Raw genomic sequence first — 11581 nt, 5'->3', positions numbered from 1 at the left:
ATTTCTATTTTTTAATTTAGATATGGAAGGAGAAATAGTGTAGAACGCAGTTATAAAATGTATAAGTGTTTTATATCGTTGTGGTATCAAGAATAAATCGAACTCTCTGATTTGTGTTTAAAAAATTTGCAGTACACAAATCGGATCGTCCGATTTGCGTTTTAGACAATTAAAAAAAATTTAATATTAAAATCAGACCATCCAATTTTTGTTTTTAAAATAAAAAAATTAAAAATACAAATCGAATCCTCTAATTTTTTTTCACATAAATCACACCATCCAATTTGTATTCTTAATTTTTTTAATAAAAAAATTAAACAATTTATTTTCTTTACTTCACAATTCAAAAAAATTATATCCACATTCATATCTAACACTACTTACTTTCATAACCATACACAACACACACAGAATTTACATATCCAAAAAAATGAGCCATATATTTCAGCTCGTTTGTATGATTATTCTCATTTCTCGGCTAACTAAATTAATGGAAAAGAAATACTAACATTTTTTTTTGGTCGGTGGATTGGACAACCCCAATCCTAGTACCTCGATGGATTGGACAACCTCCAATTCTAGGTACATAATACACCCACACACTTCTCACACATTTTTATCACATTAACAGCGATGAAAATAATCCTATGAATTAAAAGTGGGCCAGTACTGAAAATCGGGCTCAGCCCAATAGTACTCTAGCCCACCTACATTAAATCCCACCCCGAAAAAAAAGAAAATTGCACTGTCCAAAAAAAAATGCTACACGCTATTAGCATTTAGCAGCAACATATTAATTGGTAACTACTAATTTGATTTAATTAAAACTACAATTAAAAAAGTACAATAACTTTCACAATGTTAAGATTACCTTAAAAAAGAAAAAGAACATATAGTTAATAATTTTAAAATTTCGGAGATGAAAATTGATTAGTAAACAATTATTATGAGTTTAATCAGTTTATGACATGATTAACCTACATCTCTGAACTCTAGAAGAGTCAAAAAAGCGAGAGAAGAGAGAAGACGCGAGTGGCATCTGAAAAAATAATGGCGCCTGTTGGAGGCACAAGCGCCGTTGGCTTCGGTGGCGCCATTTTGGTGTGCGTAGCTTTTGCCTACTTCATCTCCGACCGTCGTTGGAAGAAGAAGAAACCGATTACGAAGAAAACCAGAGGAGGAGTGGTTGATGCCATTGGCAACACTCCTTTGATTCGAATCAACAGCCTCTCCGATGCTACTAACTGCCATGTAATCACAATCATAATCAAATTCAAATTCATTTGTTCTCTCTCTGTTTTCGATTCAGCTCATTAACTTCCTTTTCTCTCTTCAGATTCTTGCCAAGTGCGAGTTCCTTAACCCTGGTGGCAGCGTCAAAGATCGTGTTGCTCTTCAAATTATCCAAGAGGTACAAATCTTACTGTTTTTTAGGGTTTTCATTTGTCATATTCATATTAAGTCTGGATGAATAAGATTTTTAGATAAATTCATAGTTTGTGACAAATTAGGTGTGAGATCAAAGTCTTCCACTGCATATGAAACTCTCTATGATTGATTATTCAGGCCTTGGAATCTGGTCAGCTAAGTCCAGGTGGAATAATCACTGAAGGGAGTGCTGGTAGCACTGCCATTAGCATCGCCACGGTTGCTCCTGCATTTGGATGCCAATGCCACGTTGTTATACCCGATGATGCTGCCATTGAGAAGGTAGGTACTTTTGTTATTCTAGTTAAGCATGCTAATTATGCACTATTAGGACTCATTAGCTTGTAACATTTTGTGTATCATTATAGAGCTGCTAGATTAATCTTGACAAAGTGTAGTTTCTGTCTATCAAGTTAATTTAAATTAACCATGTTTCTTCTTAGCCTCCCCACTATTACTGAAGCAATTTGTTTACTCTATTGGAATCAAATTTCAGTCTCAAATAATTGAAGCCCTTGGGGCAACTGTTGAAAGAGTAAGACCAGTGTCAATTACTCACAAAGATCATTTTGTCAATATTGCAAGGAGAAGGGCATCTGAAGCAAATGAGTTCGCATCAAAGCTCAGAAATTCACAATTGAATGGCAAGGACACAGACCAGATAAACGGTCACAAATCCAATGGTTATGATCACAGTTCACTCTTTCCTACTGATTGTAAAGGTGGATTTTTTGCGGATCAGTTTGAGAATTTGGCGAACTTCAGAGCCCATTATGAGGGTACAGGGCCTGAGATTTGGGAACAAACCAATGGAAATTTGGATGCATTTGTTGCAGCAGCAGGCACTGGTGGCACTGTGGCTGGTATTAGCAGTTTTCTTCAGGTTCATACCCCGTTCCTCCACCTTCACCTTTGCAACAATGTGATTCTGATTATGGAACCTGCTTGACATTCTAGTTTTATGCACAACAGGAAAAGAATCCAGGGATCAAGTGCTTCCTTATAGATCCTCCTGGTTCCGGTTTGTATAACAAGGTAACAAGGGGAGTTATGTATACAAAAGAGGAGGCAGAAGGACGAAGACTTAAGAATCCATTTGACACCATAACAGAAGGAATCGGAATTAACAGGATAACAAGGAATTTTGCAAAGGCAAAGCTTGATGGCGCTTTTCGAGGCACAGATCTTGAGGCTGTTGAAATGGCTAGGTTGTAGTTTGTATCTTACATATCACTTATTCATCTTATTTTCCTTACTCAGAGATGGTATTTTGTTTCTTTCTTCTTCTTCTTCTTTATGTTCATGCCAACCAGAAGACATGATGAAAGAATTGAATCATGGACATGAATATTTTACTGAATGTCGGCTTTTTAATGTATTAGGTTCCTCTTGAAGAATGATGGGCTCTTCTTAGGAAGCTCTTCAGCAATGAATTGTGTAGGAGCAGTTAGAGTAGCGCAGGCATTGGGCCCTGGTCACACAATTGTGACAATCCTCTGTGACAGTGGAATGCGACACCTGAGCAAGTTCCACAACGACGAATACTTGTCTCAGCTCGGATTGATGCCACAAGCAACTGGATTGGAGTTCTTGGGCATCAAATGAGAAGAGTCGAGAGATCTCTTGTTTTGAAGTTTAAATGCACTAGCAGCTATACTATCGGCACCCCAGTTTCTAGTGATCTTTCGGTTTCAGCTGAGTGGCTAGTTAGATGTTTGAAGAAGGTTGAGTGCAAGATCAGAGTATATTTCATCTCTCAGAGGATTTTGACATGGACAAGGACGGGTAGTTACATTCCACAATCATATTGAGGGCGTTATATTTGATTGATATATCATTTAGAATGTTGTACGGTTCATTCTTTGTTAGACTAATTTATTTAGTCAATTAGTTTAGTGAAATGCACGTTGACCGATTCTTAGTTGACAAAATACAAATTCTCTTTGGGAAGAATTTCTTGATAAGAGAAGTGTTGCTACTTTTAATTATTTTTCACTTTTATTCTTCGCAAATTATTAACAATTGTTTCAAACTTGCACACAGTATGATGATATATATATATATATATATATATATATATATATATATATATATATATATCATCCCGTATAAGGCCTACTCTTCAAATTTTTTTGGTAAATGATAGGAGGCTTTTAAATATCATCTAAAGACCAATTGATACATTTATTATCTGAGTACATAAAATCCAAAACTGTGTGTCCCAAGAGATAATGCATTAAACTATAACATAAGACCAGAAGTTCTACTTCAACAATGGCCGGAGAAACTATCATCTTTAGTTGTTTCATTACCTCCTCTCAAATTGAGATTCATGGCAATGTGGATCTAACCATTCCTTTGGGGACCCCTTTGCCATGTTAGCATTCACTTTCCCACCACCAACAAGCTCCCTTAGGTTATCCACTTTGTTTTCCCTACCAGTCCCACTAGTTCTCTTATCAGCTTCTTTCAGCTTTTGCTTGAGCTTCTGTTTTCGGTTTGGTGGATTTGTCTCTTGTTGTTTTGATTGTGAAGGAGGGGCTCCGTGTGGTCCGAGATATATGTTCTCTTCTTTCTTAACCTACACAAACAAATACAATTATTTAGCTTAAAACATTCTACCCAAGTAGTTCCATCCAAAGCAAAAAGCTTATGAAGTTTTCACAATAAGAAATGACACTTTGAGCTGACCTTTGCGGCAGAATTTGAGGATTCTATGCTTGGAACATGCGGTTTACTTTGATCCGAGTCAATTCCCAAACTTGGAATCACAAACCCATCAGTGTCTACGAGTCAAAAATCACTCATTGAATATCAGAAGCAAAAATCTATGTGTTTGGATGCATGTAACTTTAAGGGCAGAGAACTCAACCAATCAAATAAGTATATAGAATGCAAAAATGGAAACCAACTTCAAATCAATCACTCTAACAATTCAGTTAAAATTTGAAAAGAAACAGTTGAATCAAAGGAGAATATCAACTCATGCCTGAGCTATGAGCATTCAACACCAGACTCACACAAAAAGGAGGGGATGAGATCCAACAACAATTACCTATCTAATTAGCAAAATTTGCATCCCGATTCAAATGATATCCACCCCCAAATGCATAAATCAAAACAATATTCAATATTAGCATCATAAAAATCAATCCTTGATCCAACCCAACCCAAGAGAGAAACACGGTATAGAAGAAAAAAAAACACGGAAACATCATTATTTCTTCTACCTTCATAGTTCTAAGATAATACATAAAAATAGGAATAAAAAAAGGAACTTCAAAGGAAAAAATAGCATACCCCACTCATCTTCTTCTTGTTCAATGGGAGAAATTGTGGGCATTTGAGAAGGGTCCATTGGAAACTGACGACCATGGATTTGATGGCAAAGTGGGCGATGAAGCCCCAAATGAAGAAAGCGCAGATGAGATCTCAAGAGAGAATCAAATCGAAACTATAATCTATTATGCTATCGATGAATCAAGAGATAAGATGCTTTGGGGAAGGGAACAAATAAACCCTAACTCAAGTCTAGGGTTTCGGTCCCTGAATTGCCCCTGCTGTTTTGAGCGGAAATTGTTTGAAGGTTGCACCATTAGTTCTCCACATATCAAGGGTAGTTTTGTTATTAAATCTATGAAAATATAATTTATCATATATAATTCTAATTCCTTCTCTAGAACATTTATTTCTAATAGCTAAATAAAAATAATATTTCTTTTTAAAATGATAAGATGTTAATTTATTTACTTTTTTTATTAATACTTAGATACTGATTTATTTCTATCCATTTTCATTTATATATATATTTTTTATTTAACCTAGCCTATAATTTAAATATATTTTTAAGATAGTATAAAAGTAAAATAATTTTATTGATATAGTAACACATAATTAAACTTTAATATAAAATACTTATATTGACATTATATCAAATTTAAGTTTATATATTTTTTTATAAAAAGAATTTTTTTTGTCATATAAGAAGTTATTATTTTGTCATAATTTATGGAATAACTTGGAAGTTTTACCTTTTATTATGCAAATTTTTGCTTAAGTAAATTGCCTCTAAGAAAAAAAAAATCACGAGAGTCTTTTATTTTTAAATATTAAATATATTAATTTTTACTGATAAAAAATAATTATTTAAAAAATAAACACTTTAATTCTTTTTAAAAAACATTATAGACTAACTCTTCGCTTTTATAAAGATATTAAGACCAAAATTATTTTTTATTTTGTTTGAAACTATCAATACATGTAATCTTCTCTAATCTTCTAAAATATTACGGATTAATCTATAAATTTTAATTTTTTTTAGCACTAACATGTGAAGTGAGATGTTGTTACCTAATCTGAACTTCAAAGTCTAAACGAGGTCGTTTTGCAAGGAACAAGGAGAAACAATGCAGAGAATCTCTAATTCTCTTTGCAGATAGATTCTAAATTCACCTCCGCCGCTTCTACTACCGCGGCTTAGCCTCAACCCACCGGAGCTTTGTTCTGCCTCCGCAAGCTCTTCTGTTGCTTCCCGTGGCCTGTTAGGGTTCGTTTTTCCAACTTTCTATTTTGTGACTTTTTTTTTTTAATTAGTTACTTAGTTTCTAGGGTTTAGTTCATGTGAAACTTGTTCATGTAATAATTTTTATTAAATTGAATTCCATTAAGTTCAAATCCCCGATTAGAATCCAAAATCTGACGCTCAAAAGAATCATTAAGAGATTGTTTGTTTTGATCCGTCAAATAGAATGGAATAATTTGTTGTTTGTAATTGCACAGTAAAAAGACAACACTAAAAGAAAAAGAATTGCATTTTGAGATTGAATTCTTTCGATAAATAACTTCTGGGAGCTCTATTGTTTTATTCTTCAAGAAGTGCATTTTACTCTTTTCTTTCTGCGAAGATTTGTTGTATTCATTCTACTGAAATAGCTTGAATATAGGCATATACTAAGATTGGTAATTACAATTTACAGACCAATAGGGTTTGTTGATGTCCCAAAAGTGAAGTCAGTTGAGTTGAATATCTGTTATGGCCGATAACGATGAGGATTCAGCAATGCCAAGGGATGCAAAGATTGTGAAGTCTTTGTTAAAATCAATGGGCGTTGAAGACTACGAACCTTGTGTTATACACAAATTTCTTGAGCTCTGGTATCGCTATGTCGTCGACATCTTAACCGATGCACAAGTCTACTCAGAGCATGCCTCCAAGTCTGCAATTGACTGTGATGATGTTAAGCTTGCTATTCAATCCAAGGTTAACTTCACCTTCTCCCAACCACCACCCCGAGAGGTATTTCAATTCAATTCTTTCCATTTTTTTCAATTTCTATTCTTCATACCTGGTTGTGGTTGAGATTGACATTGACATTTGTTTATGGGTATTGTTTAGGGCAGCTTGTAGAACTTAATCTTGCATTTATTTTAGATTCATGGGGACTGTCAATTGAATTTAGAAAATTAGGAAGCTAGTGCTTCGATCTGTTTTGAGATGTAGTGGATCAAACATTGGTTAACTTGAAAGTAAGGTGAGAAAATCGAGATTTTAGGTGAAATCAAAAAAGTAAATTCAGTACGTAAAACATAAAATGGTAACAAGATTTAAATTGTAAAATCGTTGGACCTAGTACAATTTTTTAAAATCGATTGACTCATTTAAAATTGTAATATTAAAAGATTTTAAGAGTTGAATCTAGATTCTAGTTACTATGCTCGAAAGGATCCTTGTCAATTGTGTTGTGTAATGAGTAACGAGTAATGCTAGAAAATTAGTAAGATATGTTATTCGTAATGTGACGGCAGGTGCTTCTGGAGTTGGCGCAAAACCGCAACAAGATACCATTGCCAAAGTCTATAGCAGGGCCTGGTCTTCCACTTCCACCTGATCAGGACACATTAATCAGTCCCAACTACCAGCTTGCGCTTCCGAACAACAAAAGGCCTGCGGAGCCCATGGAAGAAACAGAGGATGAAGAACCTGCTAATCCCAACCCTTCTCAGGAAGAGAAGACAGATATTATGATGCAACAGAATCCTCATCAGAGAGTGTCTTTTCCCCTCCCCAAACGCCAAAGGATTGATTCCCCATCCACCACTTAAATGTAACAGAAATGTATTGACTTGTAGAGTGAGTCCACTGGGTTTTCAGATTGGAACAAAATCATCAAGAAACTGCTCATTTTATAGTGTGATCAGTGTTCATGTCAGCTGTATGATTGTATCTGTTGTCTTTGGATCCTTACAACTGAACTGAAAATGCATTCAATCAGTTCATTAGTCTGTATTTGCAATTTATTAAATCCTTGTTCCACTAGGCCACTAATTAATATTCCAAATTCACCAGAGTAATTAGAAGACTAGTTATTTATTCGTATTTTGTGGCATTTGTTAAGTTTCATTTCTGTTTGAATATATATATATAACTTTTCTATGCAAATTTCCTATATTAATACTCTAAACCATTGCCACTTGTGTTAGTTAATAATAATAATAACAACAACAACACAAATCTCTTAATATCATAATTCATTTGACAAATCAAATCACGGGAAAGCATTATTTTCAGCTGTGCAGTGACTTTTTGTAAAATCTTCTCTATCTAGCATCATTTCGTCATAGGCACGAGCAATGATTAGGAGTGAGATTATATATTAGAGCCAAGAATTATGCATAATTAATTTCAAAAAGGAACGGAAAGCTGACAACGATATTCACAATTCTTGTACATGTGAAAATGCTTTTCTTACTTTCCTGATATAAAAAAAAAAAAGCTAAAAAATGAGTTGCATCTTTTTTAGTGTGACTAAATTAGTTGCATTACCTATTGATCATTCATTTTTTTCCATTTTGTATTTTAATGTTACAATTATCCTTTCAGCAAGCTCCTAATTATCACAGAAGAAAATTTTTTTTATTTGATTACTCACTCATGATGTCAGCATGATCACCTAGCACTTATCTTTTGTTTTAGTTTCTAATTCGACAATTCAATAATTAATCTGTCAAAGATCTAAGTTACATTTAAAAATTTATTATTCGTCAATAAATTACTACATATACAAGACAAAATACGAATTCGTATAAGTAACACTCTCTTATTACAATGGATTAGGATAGTTTATTTTCATTCACAATGGGCCTCCACACCATCAAAACATGCATCACATGCTGTCATGCTGAGGATAGAAATGGAACTCTAAATAGTTACTCCTTCATGGCTTTTCCCTCAAGACCCAAGACAATAGAAAATGGGTCAGTTTGCATTGCATTGCTCATTTCATTTATTATATATAATATAAAATTTGCAGGGTGTAAATTTCTTTGTTGACCAACACACATAAAAAATTATACATTGCTGCAGAAAGCTATTATTCTGGATTTGTACTTTTCTTTTTATGCTTGTTGTGAAAGTCTTGTCTTGAAAAGAAATCATGCAATGCAATTCCATATATATATATATATTCATCTGAAAAAGATTTGTAAGATCTTAAAACACACCTTATATCTATACATATATATATGTTGCATAATTGTGAATAATTTTAGAAAATACACTAAATATATTTTAAAGCCATGCAAGTATTTATTGTATTAATTCGAGAGTTTGGTTTGTTTGACTCTGAATATAATATAGGGAGAATCAAGAAAGACCTTATTCTTAGGTATAGATTACCAATTTTGAGGTTTCTGTGCTACTTATATTGCCATGTGAAGGATACTCAGATATGAATGGCACATGCACTCGATAATTCCAATGCTTTTATGTTCCAAACATCGATGAAAAACAAACATCATAGCCATCTCCAAGATATATAATCATCTCAGTTTCACATTAACCAATTACTAAATATATATAACCAAAACAGGTTGGTTTTAATTGTCAGAAAAATATTGAACAAACAGTTGCTCAGAAGTAGGAAAAAGGAGAGTTAAAAAACTCACCAAATCTCAACTACTTGTTTGAAGCTATAATAATGAAGAAAAAGGGTATGATCCTTTGGATCTTATTCACATTTGTTGTGGATAAAATTAAACCTTTTTCTCCTTAGCTTTCCCTTTTTTTTTAACATTTTTAGTAACAGTTCTACAAAATGGTATCAACTTTTTTCTTAAAAGGCTCTTTTTTTGGCACCCCAAATTCCTTTTTCCCATGCTAATAAAAACCATGTATTTTACCACAGATAAAGACTACAGCTTGAACAAAAAAAAATTCAGGTACTTTTTAACTTTCTCTCTATGTTTTTTCTTTTTTCATTTTTCTTCCTTCATAGATCTTCATCTCTTGTTTTCCATAGTTTCTACATACATAAGTAAATTTCAGTGAGTGAATATGGAGAAAGTATCAATTCAACAAATCTTTTGCAAGCTGTGTTCTTTGCTACCTTTTGTTCTTGTTCTTGTTCTCTTTTCACTCTTATACTTCTTTTCAGTTTCTGATTCCTTTCCTCATTCTCTTCTTACAACACTGGTTGCTCTTTTCACCACTTTGTTTCTTGTCACATTGACAAGGACAAAATGGTCCATAGATGAAAAGAATCTAATCCAAGATGTTACTAAAGAAAGTGAAATCAATGCTGATGAGAAGTATGAAGAACAACATGCAGATCAAGATTCAGAAAGTCAAAGTACAATTAGTTTTGAGAATGATCAAGAAAGAAGTGAAAATTATGGCATGATTTCTAATAGTGATGTTGAAGAGGAGGAGGAAGAGGAAGATAGCTTGATTGAAATCAAACTTCCAAACAGGTACTTGGTTGAGGAACCTAAGCAAAAATTTGAGTCTAATTTGACAGAGTTGTTCTTGCCAGAATACATGTTCAAGCAGAAGGGTCTAATGGATCTATTAGAAGAAATCAATGAGATAAATGAGGATGAAAATTTAATTGAGATTGATATTTCAATGGGATCTACCAAATGTCAAGATTTTAGAGTTAAGAAGGAATTGGCATATTATGGAGCAGATCAATGTGTTCTTAGTGATTGATAGAGATATTTCAATCTTATGCTGCCATTATTTCAGGTCTTGTTGTGTAGCAAATTTTGTTTTCTACTTCTATTCTATTAACTTGAAACTCAATATTAAGCTGCTACTTTAGGATGAGTTTAATCCTAATTCTAATCTTAGTTAAATTTCTTGACTTATTACCATTTTCCACTTTACTAATTTTTGCACCTAAATTAGAAAATTGGAGTCCTTTTTTCTTAATCTTTTTGCAGCTAATTATGTAAAAAATTTGAGCCCACAAAACATGGTATGATGATATTTCGTTTATAGTCATGATTCTAATCTGAAAAAGAAGAACATTATTAAGTGGGTGTATGAAGATTGTGTTGTTCTTTTTCTCTTTATCTTTCTGTTTTTTTTTTCTTCCCACAGTATTCGGTCTAATTTGGTAAACTAATAATTAATTGTCGCGAATTAGAGCTCTATCTAAAGTCTATTTTTGTCCAATGAATCATTACTTACACAAAGCAAAATTTAAATATCTCTGACACTTATTTAGACAAATGAGTGTGCTACCACTCATCGATCCTGCTTTATATTTTCTTTTTATGCAGTTTGCAATATGCAATGCTAGTTTCACAGGTATTTAAAGAAATGAACCTAATAATTTTGATTATGCCAATAATATTCTTCAGCTTTCTTTCTGCAAATATTGGAGCACCAACAATCAAAGGCGGATGAGAAATTTTTATACTATATACTTAAAAAAATGGTCCAAAGGAATCAAACAATATTATTTGCTTACTGAAAAATTTGATGTTTATTTATAAACAAATTCTACTACAACTAGATTAACTTGTGAAAAAAGAAAGATTGATTTATGAACACTACTCACCTCGGACTCACGTACTTTCTTTATTCTTGAATTTGGAAAGTGTTTAATTAAGTGAACACAAACTTTTGTTGGGAGACATAATGCTTGGGTTTGGTTAATATGCAGTTTAAGAATACATATTAAAATTATTATTAGTAAAACTTTTAACTTTTTTATTTTAATAGATGCATAATAGACTGTAAAATAAAAATTTATATTTTTTAAATAGACAAAAATTATTTATAACCTTAATATATGTTCAAAATTTAGTTAATCTCATGCAAAATTAGTGGCTCTATGCTCAAAAAAATGTATTAGTTAATCTCTTGTGC

The 11581-nt window shown here is 32.9% G+C and overlaps 4 protein-coding genes across 4 annotated transcripts; 3 read left to right on the top strand and 1 right to left on the bottom strand.

Annotated features, from left to right (window-relative positions):
* The first annotated feature begins 946 nt into the window (after nucleotides 1-946).
* Nucleotides 947-3396, top strand: LOC130940506 (cysteine synthase 2). Its single transcript, XM_057868646.1, has 6 exons — nucleotides 947-1251; nucleotides 1337-1411; nucleotides 1567-1710; nucleotides 1925-2311; nucleotides 2401-2636; nucleotides 2811-3396. The coding sequence occupies exons 1-6, from the start codon at nucleotides 1051-1053 to the stop codon at nucleotides 3031-3033; spliced, it is 1266 nt and encodes a 421-aa protein (XP_057724629.1). The 5' UTR covers nucleotides 947-1050; the 3' UTR covers nucleotides 3034-3396.
* A 192-nt stretch (nucleotides 3397-3588) lies between these two features.
* On the bottom strand, nucleotides 3589-5043 carry LOC130940651 (uncharacterized). Its single transcript, XM_057868855.1, has 3 exons — nucleotides 4729-5043; nucleotides 4120-4214; nucleotides 3589-4009 (listed from the first exon to the last, which is right to left on the bottom strand). Exons 1-3 carry the CDS (start codon nucleotides 4784-4786, stop codon nucleotides 3737-3739), a joined length of 426 nt encoding a protein of 141 aa, XP_057724838.1. The 5' UTR covers nucleotides 4787-5043; the 3' UTR covers nucleotides 3589-3736.
* Nucleotides 5044-5737: 694 nt separating this feature from the next.
* LOC130940542 (transcription initiation factor TFIID subunit 9) lies at nucleotides 5738-7804 on the top strand. The gene is made up of 3 exons (XM_057868709.1): nucleotides 5738-5974; nucleotides 6405-6724; nucleotides 7234-7804. The coding sequence occupies exons 2-3, from the start codon at nucleotides 6461-6463 to the stop codon at nucleotides 7528-7530; spliced, it is 561 nt and encodes a 186-aa protein (XP_057724692.1). The 5' UTR covers nucleotides 5738-5974; nucleotides 6405-6460; the 3' UTR covers nucleotides 7531-7804.
* Nucleotides 7805-9730: 1926 nt separating this feature from the next.
* LOC130942174 (uncharacterized) lies at nucleotides 9731-10512 on the top strand. The gene has a single exon (XM_057870872.1). The coding sequence runs from the start codon at nucleotides 9761-9763 to the stop codon at nucleotides 10412-10414; it is 654 nt and encodes a 217-aa protein (XP_057726855.1). The 5' UTR covers nucleotides 9731-9760; the 3' UTR covers nucleotides 10415-10512.
* Nucleotides 10513-11581: the final 1069 nt, after the last annotated feature.

This window comes from Arachis stenosperma, chromosome 7, assembly GCF_014773155.1.
Source record: "Arachis stenosperma cultivar V10309 chromosome 7, arast.V10309.gnm1.PFL2, whole genome shotgun sequence".
Lineage (NCBI taxonomy): Eukaryota > Viridiplantae > Streptophyta > Magnoliopsida > Fabales > Fabaceae > Arachis > Arachis stenosperma.
The sequence above is the reverse complement of the archived record's forward strand: the minus strand, read 5'-3'. Positions and strand labels throughout refer to the sequence as shown.